The sequence below is a fragment of the Achroia grisella genome, unplaced genomic scaffold (assembly GCF_030625045.1).
Source record: "Achroia grisella isolate CSIRO2021 unplaced genomic scaffold, CSIRO_AGI_Agris_v1 utg515, whole genome shotgun sequence".
NCBI lineage: Eukaryota > Metazoa > Arthropoda > Insecta > Lepidoptera > Pyralidae > Achroia > Achroia grisella.
Window position 1 is genome coordinate 592571 of NW_026712908.1, and position 24780 is coordinate 617350.

General features: G+C 28.5%; 3 protein-coding genes across 3 annotated transcripts; all 3 read right to left on the reverse strand.

Moving 5' to 3' along the window:
• Positions 1 to 9576: 9576 nt before the first annotated feature.
• On the reverse strand, positions 9577 to 10646 carry LOC131846938 (uncharacterized). Its single transcript, XM_059196355.1, has 3 exons — positions 10637 to 10646; positions 10325 to 10475; positions 9577 to 9968 (listed from the first exon to the last, which is right to left on the reverse strand). Exons 1-3 carry the CDS (start codon positions 10644 to 10646, stop codon positions 9596 to 9598), a joined length of 534 nt encoding a protein of 177 aa, XP_059052338.1. The 3' UTR covers positions 9577 to 9595.
• Positions 10647 to 11245: 599 nt separating this feature from the next.
• LOC131846916 (uncharacterized) lies at positions 11246 to 14616 on the reverse strand. The gene is made up of 4 exons (XM_059196332.1): positions 14523 to 14616; positions 12592 to 12706; positions 11946 to 12120; positions 11246 to 11410 (listed from the first exon to the last, which is right to left on the reverse strand). Exons 1-4 carry the CDS (start codon positions 14535 to 14537, stop codon positions 11257 to 11259), a joined length of 459 nt encoding a protein of 152 aa, XP_059052315.1. The 5' UTR covers positions 14538 to 14616; the 3' UTR covers positions 11246 to 11256.
• Positions 14617 to 18084: 3468 nt separating this feature from the next.
• Positions 18085 to 23730, reverse strand: LOC131846917 (cuticle protein 8-like). Its single transcript, XM_059196333.1, has 5 exons — positions 23653 to 23730; positions 23155 to 23292; positions 21633 to 21729; positions 21252 to 21364; positions 18085 to 18519 (listed from the first exon to the last, which is right to left on the reverse strand). The coding sequence occupies exons 1-5, from the start codon at positions 23656 to 23658 to the stop codon at positions 18445 to 18447; spliced, it is 429 nt and encodes a 142-aa protein (XP_059052316.1). The 5' UTR covers positions 23659 to 23730; the 3' UTR covers positions 18085 to 18444.
• Positions 23731 to 24780: the final 1050 nt, after the last annotated feature.

Consider the following 24780-nt stretch of genomic DNA (forward strand, 5'->3'; position numbering starts at 1 on the left):
TTATACATAGCACGTTATAATTTCATACCCCGGCAATGAATGAACCATAATAGATTATCGTCGTAATTGCTCTAAGAAAAACTTACTATGCAAGAGGTAATTGATTGATACTATATTGCTTGATTACTTCCTTATAAAGTGAAACGAGCTCTTTATTATGATAAAATTTAACTACTATCATTTCAGATGCCATTCGTAATACTTTAAATTGTCATACAAAAGTTTAAGTAGGTATTTTTTTCTATACTCAAATTTTATCTTTTCCTTATTTAATGCACCTGACTTGCTTGTAAGACTAATATTCTGATAAAAATAATTGTTGTAACTTGTAAGACAGCAGATAATAATGTTTTATAAGATTTATAAGTGAACATTGAACTTGCATAAAATCCATACTATCCGTCTTAATATTATAAATACAACAATGTATCTCTCTGACTATTTAATACATTTTCTCAACTAAACGACTAATTGCATCACAAGGACGGACATCGGTTTCAATTTATCTCAAGCAACTTATTCGAAGTCACAGAAAACAACAACTACATTCATCTAGTTTATAGGTATGATATTATGCCAACTAAACTCAACAACGATAATATAACCACAATATTATAGGCATAGATAAGTTCAATATATATCCTTCAGGTACTACAAAAGTACATTTAGGACCATCCATAGCAGTCAGGGTTGCCACTTTCCATCTATGGGTTCATTATTTTGGCTGCATTGTATTTATATTCCAGTCATTAAAATATCAAGTAATTGCTAACACATACTGCCTCCAATCAAGTATCATTAATTAGTAATAGCTAAAGGAAGGATAGTTATTCACGTAAACTTTAAATTAATAATTGCTGTAAAGTGCAGTAACAAAATTACAGATATCCACGTTACTTACATTTCATTATTACCTGATTCTAAATAATATACCATGTCAGGCATTTCATTTAGAGAATTTGCTGCGTTCCGTGATATATATACATTACTATTAACATTATTTAAAAAAAATAAGGTCGTTAAATAGTTATAGATACTAATAGAAGTAAACAAGCTGCGTTTAAGAAGAAAGTTAAAGAATTTTGCAAGACATCTCGCCAAGAAATAAATTAAATATTTAAGCATAGTATATCTAGTAAAAAATTTAAGTAATTGTATAGTTTAATAACAAAGTAAATTATACTGTTAAACATTATTACCATATTGTTACTATCAAAATAATACATAATGATTAAATTCTTAATTAACTAAGAACCTTTCGATCTACAAGCTAATCAATCCATGGGGGACAGTACTCGTAATGGAAACCATTGTGGTTATATTGGGATTGAACTCGTCACAATGGACTAACTGGACTGGTGCCCACTCAGCGTATACCATTAATACAGTGGGTGCTCCAATACATTATCATCCAATAAAAAATACAAAAAAAATTCGCAGATCCAAAACATAACATGAGAATGCTCAATTATAGTTCAAGTGAAAACAAAAGTGAGTTCAAATAATAGTCGACAAAAAACAATTCACGTAACTATTATAACTAGCGTAATGAAAGTTACTGTGATCATGTAAAAACATCCCTTTGTTCAACCGCAGACGTATCGATCTCATTGTTTAATTGTAACATTGTTCGTATCAAGAATTCCACTGTGAGTTAGTCCCATAAAACCAATTGTTTCTAATTATTATAGTTCCATTCACTTATTAGTACTAATTATATTATCTGTGGTACCATATATTATCTGTGTTAGTACTAATTTAATATCAATCAGTAATTATATTACAACATTAAATGATAGAGATATATACAGATTTACATATATTGAGAATATTTAGTAGATACGTATCTGATTGTTTCATGTAAAGTTCATACTATTACCAAGCCAATAAAGAATTAGGTAATGTATGTAGTATTATATATGTACACGTAATAGTTGATATTTCAACATGTATCTACTCCATTTTCATTGGAATTCATTGTAGTTTTTGAACAAAACGCTACAGTGAGTACGTAGTACGACTATAATTACTATAACTGGAGCGAAAAATGAAATCAGTCACTAATTTTGGACACCAAAATATCTACATAATATTACATCCTAGTTCTGCACAGACTGTGCATATATATAAATATTCCATAAATTCATTGGTAAAATTTCACATATAGTACAAATTTTACTACATATCACAAGTTTTTGGAAAATTCATAATTTATCTGACATTTAAATTTGACTAATAAACTTATAAGATATTGAAATAATAATTAAATATAATTATATAAAATATATAATGATGTATTTGTATGTAGAGATTAATATATATATTTGGATCAGTATAAATAACCAAGCACATTGTGACAAAGATAACTAGGATCCAAGTTGTGATGGACTCTACTTACAAACTTGCTTGGCTGTTAATTAACAATTTTATAGAAAACTTCTATTAAATATTTCCAAAATAAATTAATAATACGAAACGGCATATTATATTGATATCAGTAACAACTACCATTAATCACGACTTTTTAAAAACAATTCTTGATTACCTAATTTCAATAATAATTTAATGAATCAGTAATAAAATATATATTACCCTACAGACTCTAGGTTATTGTCGTAAAATTATTAAACATGGTTCAGTATACAGGTATATAAAGCAGAAATCATGTAGATTTTCGTTGTAGTAATATTGCAGTTATATGTTGGTCATATATTTTCATTATATATTATTCAACTCCATTAGTTTATATAGTATTGAAATAAAAAAAAAATGTAATTAATAACATCAAAGTAATCTACTAAATTTTAAACTATATTCAAGAAATAAAAATCATTCTTAATCTCATTACACATTGATCTTACCTTTAATGCCATTTTCGTTGTTGATATAAAAAACAAACACTAGTTTTATGTAATCACAACACAACCGGTGCTGGGTTGATCGAGAATACAAACTGCAATCGTATCAACTGAGTTGCTTCGAATGTGGTGGGTGAAATTTCACGGTGAATTTATATGAACATCTGTATAGGGTGGTGGGTGATGCGTGATGCAGTATCGGGACTAAATTGTATCCAATACACTATTTTACAAATACATTTTAATATGTACATGCAAACGGAATATCAATCGAAACTAAATATATATAATATAAATATTGACGATTGAAAATATAACCAACTAAATCCATTAAATATTAACGAAAACATCATTTATTATATCTACACATAAATATACAGAACTAAATAGTAGTTGTAGGAGATACTCCATAGCAGGTATATACCACATTTGTATTTAATGACTGTATGTCAAATAAATGTAATGCTTAATATTGATAATCGAAAATTATAATGTATTTGACTTTGACCCAAGATATTAAAAATCTAACCAACCCGTGATTAGCTATATCTTAGGTCAAAGCTCTATTTTATATGGCGTATTTAAGACCACAGGTTACTTCTGGAATTTTATCTTACACAAATATAAATGTGCTGCTTAGAAATATTACAGTATAATTTTCGTTTTTATGGATCGTATTTAATGTATATTACTTATTAAATATATAATAAATAATATGTGTATTTAAACGAAATTGATAAATCATTTTTATACAGAACAAAATATAAAAGTACTATTCAATAAATGGAACAAGGATGAACAATTAAATTAAAATTATATGTTTTATACGAATTTAAGAAAACACCACAAACACAACTGGGCCTAATGGCAGTTACTTATTCAAAAATAACCTACAAAACACAATATAACACAAATATGCGATGATATTGCACAAACCAACATTACCCACTATGAATAACCCACTTTCTTTACATCTAATTGTGACAAAGTAGCACCCAGATATGTTAATAAACCAGCAACTCTGTTTTACTGTCGGCCCTTTTTATGTAAATATATAGCTTAAGATCATCTCACATTAACAGCAAATAAAAATAAATATTAATCCAATACTGTATAATTGACACTAACGAATTCTTAGACGAAAATTAAATAAATAAACCTGGACAATTAACACAGCGCCTTCTAGTAGTTTTTTTGGTACTTGACTACTGATATAAATACTTAGATATTTAATTTTATACGTACATACAAAATATATATAGAAAACACCCAAACCGATACAAACAACCATATTTCTTGAATACAAATGTTTGCTCCGTGCGAGGAATCGAACCCGCAACCATCGAAAGTAAAGCGGTATGCTAAACCGCTAGACCACCGAGGCCATGAAAAACTTCTAAGAGTTTTTGTCTCAAACTGAACTCGGAACCAACACGGCGCGGCGACAACAAATTTAAAGGGAAACATTAAGGTATAGGTTAAAATATGGCATTTATTAAAATGACATTTTCTAAAATTGTGAGATTAATTAATTAATTTAAACGGCAGAAGGTTCTTAACCCCAAATATACTCGATCAAATCATTAGTAGAATGAAGTCGTTAGTAGAAATTTATATATTCAAGAACTTGCTAACAACCGACATACTGGAAGAAACATGTAAATTAAAATTGCTATTAAAAATAGGGGTTGATGGTAGAAGGGTGAATATTTGGGGTTGCATGTATTTTTTAATGCTACGTTATAAAAAATTAAAAAAATATTGTCCAAATATATAAAAAATAAACATGTTATACAACCCTTATCACTTAGGGATATGAAAAATAGATAGTAGGAATAGATAGTAGCCGATTCTCAAACTTACTGAATATACTCGTAAAATTTCATAAAAAATCTGTCAAGTCGTTTCGGACGAGTATGGTAACTAACGTGGTGACTCGAAAATTTTATATATAAGATAAACACACTTTAATTTGATCAGTATGCGAATAGCCTTAGTTATAATTTATGTTAATACATAATCGCATCTGATTTTAAAACAATTCATAATTATCATATTCGAAGTAGTGCGTCGGATAAAATTATATATGTAACTGTTTTAATAATATTTGATATTATATGAGATAATTTGAATTTGGTATTAAGTAAGTATGTGTACTTAATACCTTTTCAATAAAATTATATAATTTTATAAAAAGTATTCAAATATAAAAATATTTTTTTCTTTTTATATTTGAATTCTTACTTCATTTACTAACAGCCTGTACCGGACTACCACGGTGGACATTTTTTAACGTAAGTTACATTACGATAAATAATGTATGTTATTGAAATTTTAGTATGCATCCCTAATTTTTCTAGTTATAATTATAGTCTATATTATAATTATGAAAACTATTTAGTATTTCTATGTACATTAAATACAAAATTATAGATTTTTCCTCTTTAAAATATTACTGTAGATATAAGTATATACATAATTTAAGCAAATTGCATAATTTATTATGTATTTTGAACATTTAAATTTTGATATATTTTGTGTATTTTTTTATGACCAGAATGGCAAACAAACTGGTGAATATAAATATTTAAATACTTTCTTTTAAACGGATTATTTACAAACTCAACATTTAACCCAATACTGTTTGTATTGGGTTATATCATATCATATATATCATACTTATGAATATTAGTAAATGTTGTTCACGAATCGAAGTCGAGACCACCGAAAGTAAGTCTGATAAGGTATGCTTAGCCGCTAACCAACGAGATCATCAAAGCTTAGATAAATACTACAAAGACGGCGCCATAACCGCTATAAACTATATATATACATTTTACCTTATTTAGCGTCGTGGCTTTCAAACAGAAATTACCAATCAACCTAAAGGACTTCAAATCTGGTTGATGGTGGATCCAGCAAAATTTAACAGCAACAGTTAACAGTGCCTCTACTCCTTTTGAATAGAAGTTATTGTTATTCTTTATGAATTATATTATCGTACAGTTCACACATGCCTAATCTGGTTTGTCATAGGGTAGTAAGGAGTAATCGTTTCTGATATATAAAAAAACGATTACTCGTTACTACCACGTGACTTGTTTACCATCTTACAAATGCGAAAGTGAGTTTGTTTATACGTTTGTTTGTTGCACTTTCACAGCTAAAGCAATTATCATGCAATTACGCAGATGTGCAATAATTGAAAAGAACATACGATACTTCTCTTCTCGATCTATCCTGGTCACGTGAACGAAATCGAAAGCTGAAACTAGTTTCCAAAATATATAATAAAAAAAATATATCATATCCCAAAATCTCATTATACGAATAACAATGGTATTGTTGTTATTTAGTTTACAATTGTTACACTTGTCAATCATGACAACTTGTTCAACAATATTATGTAACGTATTTCGGGGAGTATGTAATATGTCACAACTGTTGATTACCCTATTTTGTTATGGAACTAAACTTGCTTACAATAACCACCTAGAACAAATAACGAGGGAGTAGCTCAAATCTTGTATAACACTAACGTAATAGATAAAGCGAATTGTTGTTACAATCAGTTATTACTCTATCATTTCCTAAACGCAAATTCGTAACGTTAATAGAGACCTGTTTCGTAAAAGGCTTGAGTAACTAATTATAAAGGTTTAAAATCCTTTTATAAAATTGAAAACTTATAATACTAAAAATTATCTAATATTATTTCGTGATTTAAGCTAAGTTTATTTTCTCTTGTTAATTAATATTTTTTTATTGAGGAAACTATAAACATTTTTGGTAGCCTGACGCTTCCAAGCTATCAAGATAATTTTTCAGTGTGGGAGAGAGAGTATCATGAACAATCTTGGTTATTTTTATTACTGTATAATATCTTAATATCTAAAATACAGTTACGAATATAATTTTTATAAACTAATATAAAAATATTAGTCAGTTTATTACATTTACCTAAAACTTAAAAGTTGCAATAAGCTGGGTTGGTGTTTAGTAGAATACAAATATGATTTAGTTTATGTAATAATAATAAACAAATGTAGTATTTTTAGTAAGTATACTTAGTAGACTTATGTATTTAGTGACTATGAAGTATGAAATCATTGTAAATAAATATTTTTTGTATCAATTTATAAATAATTTATTATTTTATGTTTGAAAAGGTAAAATAATAAAACAACAATCCATGATCTTTCTTATGTTTTCCTTAGTTTACATAACAGTATTTAAACTTTAATCTACAATAAAAATCTTATAGTATACCTATTATAAGTTGTAGAACTAAATACTAATCACAATTAGATTGTTTAATAAGCTATATTATTTTACAGACAAGATTTTATTCAACTAAGCAAATGACTGACGGCTTACTATTGAGCTTTCTTTAAGAGATATAATGGATTGAATTCAATGAAAATTATAATGCCAACAACAGCCTCCGTTAACTGTTTACGCTGGCGGGGTGCCAGTAGGGCATGGTAAGATAAGCCTGAGGTCAGATCTGTTAGAACGTCATGGCAACATGGTTTCCAGTAAGAACCGCGTGGAGGTCTACATGACATAGTAGGTTACCACCATTGGCGTCATTAGTCGATTAGACTAACAATACATTTGTCCGTTGACGGCCTATATAACATTCTTCAGTAACCAATAAATCCTATGTAGTGAAACCGTGTTAATTAGTTTCTACGAATCGTTATTCGTAGTGAAGAATCGAAGCAGGAATTTATTGCCGGATAATCCCTCATTTATAGGCGAAATACGTACTGCATTGGTGTAGTGATAATGGTGGAAATAAACAAATACAGATTTGTTATTATAGACGGTTTATTGACCAAAATAAATTCAGATTTATAATTGTAGACAACTTATTGACCTGGATTGAGTAAACATACCAAAAATGATTACAGGCATAGCTTTTGTCGTATTATTCAAAGTATGTGCATTGTTTTTTTAGTATAGACCATCTTATAAATTGGCCATCCCTCTGTTAGTATAGTTGAATATTATATATCCATATAATATTATAAAGAAATTATTTTGTGTTATTTTTGATCGATAGAGAAACAAAATAAATACTTAACAGATTTCATAAAAATTATCGATACATGTACATCAATACAAGCTGATTCTATGTGGGCAGCATCAATATTTTTTAATGTCAATGCTAAATGATACTTTGAACCTGCTTCATAATATTATAATAGTAAAGTAATCCACCTATGTTTTCTATTCAAAGAGAGGATTAATAATCTGTGATACTACTAATGCTATTTCGTCATAGTAGATCAAATTAATAAAAAATATTACTTGAAATAACTAAAGTAAACTAATAGTGTTATTGTGAAGTACTACTCGATTATAAAAAACTCAGTTATCGTCACAAATCTTATTTAATTTTATTGGTTGGTTGTTATTATTAATTAATTTAAATTTCTTTATAGATCTATCATCTACTTCTATTTACGCAATACTATTTTTACCTCATTCAGTGTATTTCGAGTTACATCTATTAGCATTCCTATTACAACTATTTCATCTTACCCAATTCCGGATATACAGCGTGCTCACATTGTGACTATAAAAGAGATACACTTTCGCTATCTTTATAACCCTTCCGTACAATATAAAGCAGAGCAGTTGACACGTGAAGACAATTACCAAGCGTTAACTTGTGGAATAGCAAATAGAACATACAATCTGATAATTGACAATATATAGACACCTCCCTGGGCCTTGTTATAAATAAAATTATCACTTATTATGAGGGCTTTTTTATGTTAAATATCAATATTTTAAAGTGGTTAAATTTGTAATTGACTATAATACGCTATTTATTTATTATTAGGTACAAACCTTGTTCTTGAATCACTCGATCTAATGCTAGAAACTGCATTAAAATCAGGTGCGTAGTATAAAATAGCTAAGCGTATAGGTAGCGGGAGCAATTTTGTTTTATACCATGTAAGATAAGTTTTATAGTGTTACATATTTAAAATGCTCATAAAATTATATATATAATTATTTGTACAAAGTACTATACATATAAACTAAAATAAGACTAATCTAATCTAAGTAAATAAAGTAAGTACATAAAGTGTTGTGTGAGTATATTCACAACGATACGAATATAGTTACCTCATCACATACATGCATATGTATCTCGATCGAATTAACAGTACTATCGTACAATAGCATACATATTAGGTTACGTAATATTTATTCAAGCAGCAAATTAATAGGTGCAAACATTTTTCTTTAATTTACCTTCTTTTATTTTATTTTTTAATCTGCAGCTCATGTTCTAGGCTAATAAACGAGTTATATCAACTTTTCTATTATAAACTCTATATAGATTTTTAAACAACAATTAAATTAACCTAATTTTACTCTTATCTTTTCACTCTTCACCACCTGTTATCCACGTTCTAAAGTAATTCTTACTACCATATTTAAGTCATTTAATTCTACTTGGAATTTATTTAATAACCAATTATAATGTAGCTGAGAATTATTCTAGGTTAATGAATAACTTAGTGTTTCCTACAAGGATTAATATTTCAGTATACAGTTTTCTATAGTTTTACCGGAACGGCTACGGATGTATTATACAATCTCTGACTTTGCGAGTCTCATTATAGATAGAAAATTAAAAATATATGTTATCCTTTTAAATAAAAAAAATACAATTTTTAATATTCATTTGGCTCATAATAATATATAATTAGGTATCAAAAAAGTTCACAATACTTAGCAATTTCTTCATTGTTTGCTGCTTCACGTATTTTTCTTTTATTTGTATCAAAATAAATTCTGACTTTATCTTTACCGCATTTTTCGGGTGCTTTTAATTCATTTTGGACAAATATTTCATAGTCAGGGCTAGTACTATGTTCCTTGTAACGATTCGCTTTAATTTCTTTATTGAGAGAGTCTGATGGACCTTCAGTTTTATATTTTGTATTATAGAATGGTAACTGCACTTTTGATTTATCTGCCGGCAAACCAGTATTTTGTACGAAATATTCAAATTGCTTCTCTGTAGTGGTTTGTGTGGTTGCATCTTCATTAGATTCTATTGCTTTAATACTTTTCAACTCAATGCTAAAACAGATAATTAAATGAATAATAAAAGAAACAATACAGGAGTATTTAGAAATAATAAAGGGTAATGGTTATATGTTATTTATTAAATATAAATAGGATATGTATTAAGGTATGTTTAATATTTGTTTATTATTTAATTAACTATTATAAACACTAACAGGACAGTACACCTTTTTCCTATGATTATAATGATTCACGTTATACAAAATTAGGAATTTGAAATTAAGTTATATTACATTTTACAAGATATAATAAAATCCCTAAAGAGTCCAGACACTCAGAAACTATTATGATTAGGCTACATATCAATAGCGATACATTACTTCAAATTATTTGTAAAAATATCATCATACCCATAACTAGAATCATCAGCATAGTATTTAACATGTATAGGATTTCCTTCGCTGTCAGCATACGAATAATTTCCCACTACAGTTCCATTAGGATATCGTTTTTCATTTTTAAAATCAGAATTTTGTATGTCGTATTTTTCAACAGGAAAGCCTGTCAAGAATTAAGATAAATAATAATAAGATATCATGATATCATCCGTAAAAAACAGTTTAAATAGTTGTTTATTCCCTAGTTTTGTGCTGCATAAAAGACGGTAATCACGAGTTGATTGTCTTTATATTTGTGTTATTTTTAAATATAATTTTACGTACATTTTATCATTCCTAACAACATTAACACAATTGTTAAAAAAATGTATACACCATTATGTAGTTTGAATAATATTAAAACCATGTTGGTTGTATTTAAATTTGCCATAAAAATGCAAATTGTCACTTGTGTCAAGTTTGAAGCGGGATAGTACTTTCAATAGAAATGGTAAGAAAAACTCATTATGACGATTTTTTATACCATTTCTTTATTGACATATATATAACATCTGTGATTTTTTTTTCTAGTTTTTTTTATTTGTATTTTTTAGAATTTAATGATTTCGATTATCTGCTTTGATAAGATTCTACTTTTAGTTTATCTTTATTTCTTGTTTTTTTTCTGTAAAAACGCTAACCATGTTACACAGCTTTCATATTTTTTCAATTATATTTGCTTCAGTGAAGCTACAGCTTGAAGAAGTCGTAATAGAGTTAAATAGTGAATTAGATATTGGCTTTAATAATGTAAACCAATTAATCTCGTCATTGTAGGGTCTATAAATCGGCATATATAATTGAAATAGTATTTTAAATACATATTAATATACGGAATAAAATAATAACAATTAATTTATTATTAATATAATAAATATTTTTTTATCGAGTGATGCAAGTTACAGTCATTTTGTTTTTATAGGTAATTTAACTAAATAACTGCCCCCCATTTTATTTTTATTTTTCTTAGGCCTCGTCCAGGTTATAGAAGGTTCCGTAGGAATGTCATTAATCTTAGCAGGTGGTCTTGTGGTTGACTTGGGTGAATTGCTTATTAATCTGAAATATAATATATTTATATTTTTAATATGATACCATAAAATAACATTTGTCATCATTATGATAAGTATATAGCATTTTTTATAACAAGTCCTATTTAAAATCGAGTCCTATGAAAGTCTAGAATATTCTGGAATTCTACCATTGTATTTCACATTCAATTAAGTTTCAGTTTGTCATACCATTAATAAACTACGTTATTCTTGGTTGCTTTATTTTCTAATTTTGTCCTAATTTATCGCAAAAATAGAATATAAAATAACATCTGAATTTCTAATATATTAATATAATAGAACTGTATACGTCATTAAAATTACAAGATACAAGCATAACACTGTACTCCTTAAGAATGCGAACGCATAAGGGATGCCACGACCACTACGAACATGAGGTATACTCGTATGATAATCATGAGACTGCTTATGTACTGCAAGGGTTGCTGGCAGCACGTTATCAGTCAATTTGTTCATCATTCACTTACATAAACGAATCTAAGTTAGTGGCATAATTGTTTACATAAATGTCCAATACGAACCTGTATCCTTTCTCATCAGCTATGTAAGTGTAACGTTGGGTTCTTCCTCGGGGATCCACGTATCCGTAACTGCCGACCACTGTACCATTGGGGTACCTTTCTTCTGTACGGAACTGCATGTTGCCCGTCGCAGCATCATATGTATCATAGCCGAAGGAATATGTACCAGGATATCCTTGAAAAAATATGATAATAATTCTAATATAAGACGATAATATTGAGGTTCCGTAGGTTTTTAGCGAAGTAGTCTTTGTCGTATAATTATTTAACTGTGTAACTGACCCGCGCAACTTCATCTGCTTCACACTTACCTACTTGACATTTATCATTATATTTTAGTACATTTTCATAATGTATTTTTAAATTGTATAAGCTATTTTACTGCAAGTTTCATTAACATCTGTTCAGTAGATTTGGGGGAAAGAGTAACAAACATCCATCTATCCATCCACCAGCTCATTTATAATATTAGTAATATGTTTCAGTTCTAGGATGTCAGCATAATCATAGAATATTGACCGCTTGTCCATGATGCTGTTCCATCGTCTATACACCTGGTATAGGTGACACCACTTAACATCAGAAGAGTTATAAGCATGTTTGCCATTCCAATTTTATAAAAAAAACATACGTTTTACTTTCTTACCATCAATATTTGTGTAGTAATAACTAGGTACGGAAATAGCTGAACTGAGTCTACCCTGTCTTGGTGTCCATATCATTCTTGTTTCGCACATCCACGGCAAAATAGTAAATATAATCTAAAATAAAATATATTAAAAATATTAATAACGAGATGTAACAATGATTTACTACAGAATTTAGAATTTCGGAAACTCAAATACAGCTCTCTTTAATTCATTAAATGCCAGTACCTAATTATATATAGTATTCTGTTGTAATATACAAACACATACATATGTTTGCTTGTAATCACAGTATAATGATGATTAGTTAATATATAAAAATGTTTATCAATATACATTATGTCAATGGACTAAAGTAATTTCCTAACAATTATCATCATTATCATCATTATTATATCTCAGGTCAACTCGCACAGCGCCATCTAGTCCCAAGCTAAATAAATCTTGAATTATGGGTACTAGACAAGTAATGTAAATATAAAGATACATTCATTTGTAAATACATATTTAATAAAGGTACATAGAAAACATCCGAACATTCATACTCATGAATATTATAAATAGTTTAGTTTATTTTAGTAGTATAGTAGTTTAGAATCATCGATCATCGGAAGTAAGCGGTGCGCTAAACTGCTAGGCCACCAAAACCGATAAAGTAAAATAATTATTTTACATATCTACTTTGTATTATGAACGCTTCAAACTTATGGTTTGACATTATAGAAGATATAAAGGATAAATTGAATACAATTTATCAGAATATATATTTATAATAAATACTATTTGAGTAATGTTGTACATTTGTTAAACAAACACTGAGTCACAAAAAATATCGCGAGATACATCAATAAAACGTGATTTATATATTTTATGTACTATATCGATTCGATCTGTGATAAGTAATATTCATATGAGATAAAAAAGAATAAAAGGTATTTATTAATTTATGATTATTAATTTTATAATATATATATATAGATATAGGCTGGCAAAAGTGAACGACTCTAAAAAATCATTTTACTACGTTGAATATTGAAGTAGCATTAACTCAAACACAATATTTCTTTGATTTTAAAGAATAACTGATTTATGTTACAGTATGTTAATATTATCTTATTATGAGCTACAGCAGTGAAATATCAATAAATATATAATACAGTACCTATTTATAGATTTTGAAATAAATCACTCACATGTGAATTGTAAAAGTGCCTGAACATAAAAGTAATGCAATACTTTTCATCTAAAATTGACTGCTTCTGTTATAACAACAGGCTATTTGTTTCCAGTTATTGTACTCGTACCTATTTACCTACTGTCACCTACTCAGTCATAATCATGTGTATTAGGTAATGCTAATATGACAATATATTTTTTTTTAAATTCACCTAGATGAGTTCATTGTGACAAAGAACAATAATGTTTGCATGTTAGTAGGTGCAGGCGTTTACGTATTTAACGCAATTTAGGTACCTCTAATTCCTCTTGTTTGATCTAAAATATTTATATATATATATGGATTTGCATCATTTGAAATATTAGATTGCTATGAATTATTCGGCAGAATTATATTATATATTCCTATAAGATAAGCCTAAATAAAAGGAAGTAATTCCTATATCAAATTACTCTACGCAGAATATAATAGAACTATTTTCTTGTAATTATCACTTAGTTTAATTAAAATTTATATCATATATTGATTTACAAATATATTTCCAAGTTTTCCGATTATTCACTGCTCGTGACCATTGGTACAATATAGTCAATCACTGTAATTATTTATTGGAAAGTACTTAGCTAGATTCTAAAAAAATACATTTCATGAATTTATCATATTGTTATCTAATATTTTAAATATACAAACTATATTCATACATTAGTAGATAAACCAAATCAAATGGATAACAAGTAAATAAGAAAGACCTACCTTGAATAGATCCATTTCTATGTGACAAAATATTAAGCACGTTGCCACGGTTCGTCCGTGTTGCTGGTCCAACACACAAGTTCTCGTATAAGTCGATGAGTGACTCCTTTTAGTGGTTAAGTCGCAAAAACAACAGCTATACTAAATACGATCGTAAACTTTGTGGGTGAGAGCAATTTCGCCCATATCCGTTCAACACTGATGTCACTCCATGAGGTATGGCAGGATAAAGCCATTTGAGACGACGTTATCAACATGTACCTTTTAGACGATACTAGATATGGTTGTTGGTACTGTTATAGAACTTTGTAAAGCCTCTGTCCTCAGCGTTTGATTTGCTGCAATTTTTATGAAAAGGATAGTAGGAGCAATGCTGTGCGCTGATGTATACAGTTGAATTCACAACGAGTGATTCTTTGTTGTTTTATGAACATAAAAATATATTTTGACTCCACAAATCACACTAATCTAAACTAGATGTAGAATTGATGAAAATATTATTATCAAGTTCACTCTGTATTCGCAGTGGATTGATAAATAAATTAAAACATGCATGACAGTAGCAATGTAAGATGGACGTTATAATGTAACTGGGGGTATCGTAAAAAATTCAATTCTTTCTTTATATGATAATAATTTATTAGATATTAGATTATTGCACTTTCTAAGCAAATTGTTCATTAATATTAATAGGTGACCAATCTAAATATTATACTTTTATATCCCTAATAGTCTATTTACTGGGCCAAACATATAAGTTTAATGCTATTATTACATATTATACGTACACAATATAAAACAGCATCAATGTAGCTATTACACCATCTGCTCTATAATCCCTTATAACCAACGACTGTGTCATGAACAGGTAGAACTAGCTAGAGCCAGTTTAACCATAATCTACATAACCAAGGTATAAAGTGAACTAAGAATCTATTGGTAAGCACATTGTCATGTAACATTCATAGGCATTGCACACATGAAAGTATTGCTTTATTTCTTACATCCTGTCATCTTAAGTGTAGGTACAACAGAAATTCAGTGCCGGTGACTATGTGACTGAAATAATGACGATAGTAAAATTTTAATTTATTTTAATTGAGTATAATGGAATGGATATCAGTGGAGGTTGATAAGATGAACATGAAAACAGATCAGTTAGTCCATCGTGACCAAAACACCAGGAATTAACCACGATAATTACTAGCAATGTCTCATGTTAACCTGACGTAGAATTTTCTAGAATTGAGTCAAAATTCCCGTTACTAATAATAAAACATATAAGAATATAAGTATATACAAAACTCTTACTCTGAATAACATAAAATATGTGGCATTTTGTATAAAACAATGAATGCCTAAATCAGTAAGTAATGAAAGACAATAATGGCTTTATCAAATTGCTAAATGAGCGGATGTGTATAATAAATGTTCAGTTTTTATAAAACACAGCAATCGTAAAACGTCCAATTTGGTAATTTAATGACTTGAAATTTTACACCCACAGTATTTAAGTAGGATCATTATAAGGTAACAATAACAATATACCCAAATGAACTGGATGTGCATACAACATAGCACCTACTAGTACTGGACAAAGTAGAGCTTCCATCAAATAATGTAGGTTTTGTATGTATTTGGAATGCCAAACAAGATGACGGGCCATATATTGGTAAGTGGTGACCGTCGCGTATCATAAATACGCGACGGTCACGTGAATAGCACTACGGACATAACGTTGTCCTGTGATCTCCATGATACCACTCATGCGTTGCCATTCCAGAGAACTAAGATGCCTATTATCCTGCAATTTCACTGTCTAATGCACTTTACAACCCAATCAGAGCATATAAAGCAACCTGAAAGACTGCAGAAATAGAGATTGAGATTGAGATACCAACTCAGACGACTATTTACAATATATCTCTGGTACGCTATGGCTTGCACTATGGTTCCTAGATAATTATAAAGCTGTACTGTAGGCTTGACATATTTACATATTCTTTTATTGTGGATATATTTTATAAATGCATGCCTAATATGTCAGTAGACCATCAAAACAAATGTAGAGAACTCATGAACAGAAAATTTTGTATATTACCTATTATTATTTTTGCAAACACTATTTACTAAATAGTGTTTGCAAAAATAATAATAGGTGAGGACTAAGTTACTGAGCAATGCAATATATAAACAATTCTCATTTTCCAAACCGTATCGAAATCTCGTATTACTGTAAATTTAAGAACCTATGAAAATATTGTTTGTTTTATTATGTTCTCTCTACTCACTAAATATATGGCATTATATCAAAAGCTTAATGTAGGTCATCGACCTTTGTTGAATAGTCAGTGTAGGCAGTACTATATTATGTGTGCTATCGTAATAAAATGTTACTACATTCACAACAACATCATGTTTTGAACAGCATTAGCTAGGGTATTTTCATAGGCTCCAAAAATATTTTTTACATAAAAATACTTGGCATCATATATAAAACAAATTCCAATTGAAATCCATTATAAAAATAATGAATTTCGAAAAATAATATATTCTGTCACGGAAAATACAGAGAGTTGTTAAAAAATAAAAAAAATAATAATCACTTTGTCATAAACTAAAGGGAAAATATTATTACATATTAATATAAGAAACTTATTCATTCCTTTTGCATTTTTAATTGTTTTCGTATATAAAACAAACTGTTAATTACTAAAATTAAAGTGAAGTGTTTATATTTAAACTGTTTTGACATATTTTAAGCTCGTAATATGAATGAAAGTACCAAAACAGGAGCTGCAGGATGATTTGGCATTTTTAAAAAAAGTATGATTAGATACAAATGCTCACCAATTCTTTTTTACCTTAAGGTATGTAATATTATCTTATCTGTGTCTTGAGGTAATAATTCATCTGATGTTAATTATGAAACCTGACATTGATTCAATGCATTCCAAAGTTATCTACTGGTATATATAAATATGACACATCGCTTCCTAATTGAGTATAATAAACTGAAACATGTTTCTAATATCCCATTAAGGATTTATAGCGGCTATATGCAAATAATATATTGATTATAAATTAAGCCATAATCGTATTGTAAGGTCTTTGAACTTTGCTACAAATTAATGCTATTAATAAATCTCGTAACTAGTCAAGTCTTAATTATATATGTTTTTAAACATATACATATATAGTTGATGTTAAATTGGTTTAATAACAAAAATCTGAAAATCGTTGCACGAATAGAAAACTAATATCAAATATACTTATATCCTAATACATATAGGCTACGTATAGCAAACACAAACGTAGATACATAATAAATAAATAAAATAAATAATTTATACGGCGACCCAATAAGAATGAGCAATTTTTTTTTTTATTATTTTTTAAAATAAATTCTTATATGTTTTTTTAATGGTATGCTTGATTATAATTAATTTATTTACCTACCTCTCAAATTATTATTATTCTTATAATTATTATATAAATAGAAGAGATATTCTTTCGTAATGATTGAAACACATAACAATATCTTAAATATTTTACTAAATACGAATTTATAAATAAAAAAACTGTATAAAATTTTCTTATTACATTAAAGTTATCGATTAAAACTTACTAATACAAATATACTTATCTACTAATGTCTTGTATATTTAACATTAACTTGTACTTTTGATGCTTCCCTCAACTGGCAATTTAACACTCGTCAAAATAAAGTAGACAAATGTCCACATACAGAACTAATTATTTATCTATATACATACAAAATAATATATATAATATACTTGAATAGTAGCTTTATATCGTTACCCTGTCCATACCATCTTTGCTTTTAGTTTAAAAAGAATTTTACTTAAATTACGAGAGATGTCATTTAAAATTATATTATCGTCATCTAAAATGTCGTTCCCTAGTGTAATCCATAGGGAGAAATTGATATAGCTGGTGCAGGAGCGTAATGTGCTATAGGAGCTGCAACTGCCACCTGAAAAATTGTAGATATATATAAATTTACTGACAGACACGGCCTATGATGTGCCGTCCGAAAAAGAAACGCGATCTACTAAATTAGTGAAATAATATTTCATTCTGATTGGTCCAACTGCTTAGGTAGAAGGTAGGTGATAGACATACAGAGGAATTATTATATACCATACTAGCTGACCCGCGCAACTTCGTCTGCACATCACACATGCTCATCATTATATTTCCCAATTTACATAATATCTTTATAAAATATAGCCTATATGTTATTCTAATGTATAATTGATCTGATTTCTTGCTCGTTCTTCTTGTGATGAGACAGCATTCCGAACGAGTGGTAGATAAAAAACAAATTGTTATGACTGTTCAAATGAGATAAAAAAAAAGTTTATTTGAATAAATTATTTTCTATTCTTTCTAATCTATATTGTTGTTGTTGTTAAGTTTCATAAAGATCTATTCAGTAGATTTTACGTGAAAGAGTAACAAACATCCATCCATACTCACAAACTTTCGCGTTTCTAATATAATATTATAGTAAGATATTACGGTATGGAAATTCGTATTTCAATCAAATATTCAATTTTATAAGAATATCTTCATTTTAGTTTACTCACAAATACACTACAATACAGGAGAGGACACTGACTCCTGTCGTCTTGGAAGTTATGTTAGAAAAATAAAGATTATTATTCTGCAAGCTTTTCTAGATCATGATTAAAATAATGAACACGCTATGTTGTTGTATTTACACATGTTGTTTATAGAATTCAAAAATTATAAAAAAATTAGTTATGGACATATTATTCGTAGTTCATAGATCGATAACAGAAACATATTGTACCAATTTGTCTGGTTCGTAATCCAACCTTACTGAATTAAAGAGCGACAGTAATATCGCTGCCTTGAAAAATCACATAACATATACACATACTTAGGTAGACAAGATATAGTTTCATGTGAACCTTTTCTTTTTTGGAGTTATCTAAAAAATACTGAAGACATGTATATTTATACTATAATACTTATTAAATTATGTCTAAATATTAATTAAATTATTGTTAATGCACAAAAATAATGTTAGAATTATTTTTGTGGATTAACAATATAGTTTATTTGCGTCACTTAAATGATCGTGATTTGTATTGTCTACAGTTCACATTTTGTAATAATTTGTTTGCTCACGAAAATCACTGAAGCAGAGTAATTTCTCTAAATAATGCGTACCCATTTATTTCAAGGTTACAACTACTCAAGCATTACATTTCACTAGATATCCGGAATTGCGTATTTAGCTTTAACTTTTATCAATAAAATGTTCAATGTCATGTTAATTGTTAAAAAATATATGACATTAACTCATCATTGCCTTGCCTTTATCCCATTATTTGGGGTCGGCGCAGTATGTCATTCTCTTCCACTGCTCTCTATCGGTCGTCATAGCTAAACATACTCTTCTTTATTCATATCATCTTACACACAATTCATCCATCTTTTCTAAGGGCGTCCCCTCCCTTTACATCCATCCACATTCATATGGATATGACATTAACTAAATGGTATAATTTCTTTTTTATTCTATCAATAATGTGTTTGTCATTGAAAGTTATTAAATATTTGTAATGTGCAAAAAATATAACGATAACCTTTTAGAATAAATATCCCTATATATTTTTATTGCTCCTATTTTTTAGTTTCTTTCTAGTGTACATACTTGAACATACATACTTGTGCAAAATATAAAAAGTTACAATTAGTACAGAATTTGTAAAGATATTAAATAAAATTTTACTAATATTAAAAACGTGGTAGTTTGTGAGTATATATGGATCTTTGTAACTCTTTCACGTAAAAACTACTGAATGGATTAGACAATAATTTAGCTTATACAACAGCATAATAAGGATACGCGGGTAAAACTGTGAGCACAATTATATAATAAAATGCAGTCGAATTATCGACCTACTTTAAGAAATCGGTTAAAAATTAATATAATTTACATAAGGGCATATGATGCATGCTTCCCAGAAAGGTCCATTCTCGACAGTGTTCAGACTTTCCAGATATTCTGTTAAATATGTTGGCCAAGATCTACGGACTAACTCGTTTCCTTATAAGCTTACGCACCATTAGTAACTTGCGTAAGCGCACGCCGCCGTGTAATTCCAGAGAAATCGCGTTTGTGTAATGCTGAGCACTCTAATAAGTTATCCACTGAATAAAATAATTATACACTATTTCTGTAAATAATTATCAGTCTCGATTTTTGTTCTATAAGCATTCGTATCTACATAACTACTTATAGGAGTAGAAATTAATAAATCAAATATAAAATATATTCTTTATATACTAGTATTATGAATTCTAAAATGTGGCTGTCAGTTGTTAACTATTCAAGACACAATAATAATAATAAAACATAAAGATATATTACATCACTAAGAGGCACATAGCCTATCATTTAGCTAAAAAAAGCAGACGAAGTCTCGGGATATAGCTAGTAAGGATATATAATAAACTAATTACATTTATTATTAAGTCGAAATATTTCTAAAAACTGCCCACTACATTTCTGTGTAGGTACATATTGTTATATATTAAACAGTTTTTTTTTATAATTTCAAATAATTCGTCAATAATTAATTATTAAGTAATTGCGTTAATTTTAAAATTGCAAACGTTTCTTTAGACTTTTAAAACTTTAATGCATTGTAAATATATGTTTATTCTTACCGGATGCACTGCGTGTCCGGTCTTGTGGACAACGGCATTAAATCCATTGTGGTCGTCGGCTGAGTAATCCACAGTTCGTGTTGAACCATCGGGCTCTACTAGCGAGTAGCTTCCTGTAGATCGAATTGAATATTAAATTGTATTAGTCGTATAGTATGAATATCTGTTAAAATGTATGTTTAGGTATAATATTATCTGCTTATTCCAAAAAAGTAAAATTGTATTGCCATTTTATTTAAACATATGAAAATCGAAAGAAATTAACCAGTGCTATATCACTTATTCCTTCCTTCCTTCCTTGTCCCTATATTATTCCCTTTTGTTAATTTCTTTCGATTTTCATACACATTTACACATATTTATTATATTTATTGAAATTACCTTTCACAACATCTCCGTCCCTTTCTTCTTGTTGTGATTTAATATCGCCTGTATGTGGATCCTTCACGCCATAATTGAACGCGTACTTTGGATATGACTGCAAATATTAATTATAACGACAAATTACAATAAAATACATTTTTTGTTTCTTTCTTTATTGTACACATCGCATTACATATAATGATCGATTCCTTGCACGGTACAAACATTTGTGTATGTAAGTATGATTGCTGGTATCGGTCTGAGTGTTTGTCTAGTACCAATAATAGTTCTGCTTACCTTGGGACTAGATGGCATTGTGTGAATTGTCCAAGGATATTATTATAGGAAATAATAACAGTAATATGATAAATGTAATGTACAAGGGCGAGATTATCTCTAAGAAGATTTTTCTTCTAGAAAACCTAGAAAATGTTATAGGATAATGTGTTCACTGTCAATATTGTCGTAGACATAATAAGTCAAAACTATAAAAATAAATAGACATACAGAAATTTGTAAACATTAGATATATAAGTAATACTTAAAGTCATTTAAAAATAGTTGTTTAATAAAATGTAAGATTACATTTTCGATGTGAATGTAAGGACGAATAATAACATTCAATGATTTATTTACTTTGGAAACTAAAATCTAAAATATTTTATTTAAACACTAATTAAAGTACTGATACTAGCATAGTTTGTCAATATGTAATTAATTACAATCGAGTAATGTTTTTAGCTACTATATCACAATATACTCTATCTTATTATTTAAAACTTAAACAATGAACCTAATAAGAAAAAAACAAATTTACCTATAACTAAATAATTATGTTTATATAAATATTCAGATGTAACATCAAGTACGAAAAATGTCCCAAAAATGACAACTAACTAACAATTATTACGCCATGTTAAGATCATCACATTAAAAGTAACAAACGAACATAGCAGTAGTTTGTTTTGGCCATAGAACCATATTGGCCTTATATGTTGCATAACAATTTTGATTCTATAATAGTGACTCTAATCATACACACAAGATTAAAGCATTTGATGGATTTTAAAGTGGGGATATGAAAATAAATAAACCTTAATTTTTAATTACAGTAGAAGTTTCACACGTTGTATAAAAAGTTATACTCAGCAAAAAGCATGATCTGCATGCACTAAAGAATAAAAAATATGCTATTTGTACATGTTATACAGATTTTGTCCCACATAGAATATATACCAAGCTTATAGACAGTAATAGCATAAAACATAAATCTGAACTATTTTCCCAAAGAAATATAGTGCAAACCTGATAAAAATAAATTTTAAAACCTATTGACATACTGTACAGTTACATGATGAATTAAATAAGCAGTAATTCAACTATTTTCTTGTAGAAAGTACTTGAAGTTTAAAAGTATTATAACTATAGTACTTGACTTTTAGTTTGGTGTACCCTTAATTGTGATCAACTCTGTAAATATACATATTAGTTAGTTTTTTTTTCAGTTACTATTGTATTTTATTTAAAGAAGTTGACTTACAACTGGCTCGACTGCTATCGGAGCATGTATCACTGGGGCGGAAACCGCTACAGGCGCATGCGCATACAATCCACCATGTGACAAGTATTGCGGCACTGCTATCACGGCACTTGTACACGCCAATAACAGCAGTAACGTCTAAAACAGATGGTACTTATACTAATAAATTATACCACAACTTAATTTTCTTTAGTTTTTTTTTTAATTATGTGCTCCCAACATGATTTTTTAAATAGAAGGGCTTATGAAATCTTTTAATTTTAATCATTCAGAAAATGTTAAAAAAAAGAGATATTTGCGACATTGTTCAAAGTTCTTATTTGTGAAGATTGAATTCTTGTAAAGAGTATATTTTCTAAATTAATTACCTACTAATTTAAAGCAGAATTATTTCATTCGACCGTTAAATGTTTACACAATTAAATTTTAAGTAATGCCATCGAAACTATTTTCATTTAAGTCTATAATGGAGGTTAGAAATTGCGCAAGAGCACTTACCCGCATGTTTGTGTGTGTGTGTGTAGACGATGCAACAGGCTCGGGGCAAAAGCGCGCGCTTACAACGCTTATAAATATATGGCCCCACCAATATGCACCTGATGCTATTGCCTTAATGCACCACTGTGATCCTAGAGTATAGTCCCTATATTATTAATAATCAATAAATAAGACTTTATATAATAATAACATTTTTATATCATTATGTTTAATTCCGAATATCTTTTAGTTTAAGCATTTTTAAAACTTTCGTTACAAATATTTACGGATAAAAAATCACTCATTTAAAAAAACAGCATCAGTTTATTATAGTCATTTTAAATATATTTAACAAATCAACTAGCTCAAATTTACATAAAACTTTAAAAAATATTTCTGTGGAGCAACAGTCAAGGTAAAAAATATCAAATTAAATAATATTTAACTATTACTACATTACTTATAATTTTACGTCATTTTTTTGTTATATAAAATTTTTAAATAATATTGTTAGGTAAGGTTTTATCTAAATAAGGTAAGGTAAGGTATATATCTAGATTTCTTAGTAAATATTTACACCGGATAAAAGTAGTACAAAATTAGGTAAAATTAGAAAATTTTATCTCGTTATAGAAGTACAGCATTAAGCAAAGCTCCACTGACAAGAGCCTGACTCGTAAATTATGATTGTATGTAAATATAAGAATACCTCTTCTTAGTAAATTTCTAAACGCAATATTACAGGCTAAGTGTATTAGCATTCACAAATTTTATAACAATTTAAATACCACATTATATTACTGAGTTAGTTAGACTCGTAAGTAGGGAACATGCTTCGATCCACCAACGCAAGAGACGGAAAACATGAAATGAAACTGTATACCAAGTCGTGTACAACCAGTCCAGTATCGTTACATTAACCTGATTAAAAAATATATATGTATGCCATAAACGTCATAATTATTTGTCATAATATGTTACCAACATGATAAACGGGAAAGTTTGTGAGTGTGGATGGATGGATGTTTATTAAGCTTTCACGCAAGAACTTGAATGGATTTTAATGAAATTTACAATAACATAGCTTATACATTAGAATAACACATGGATCATAAATTTCATGCGGATAAAACTCCAGGCACAGCTATA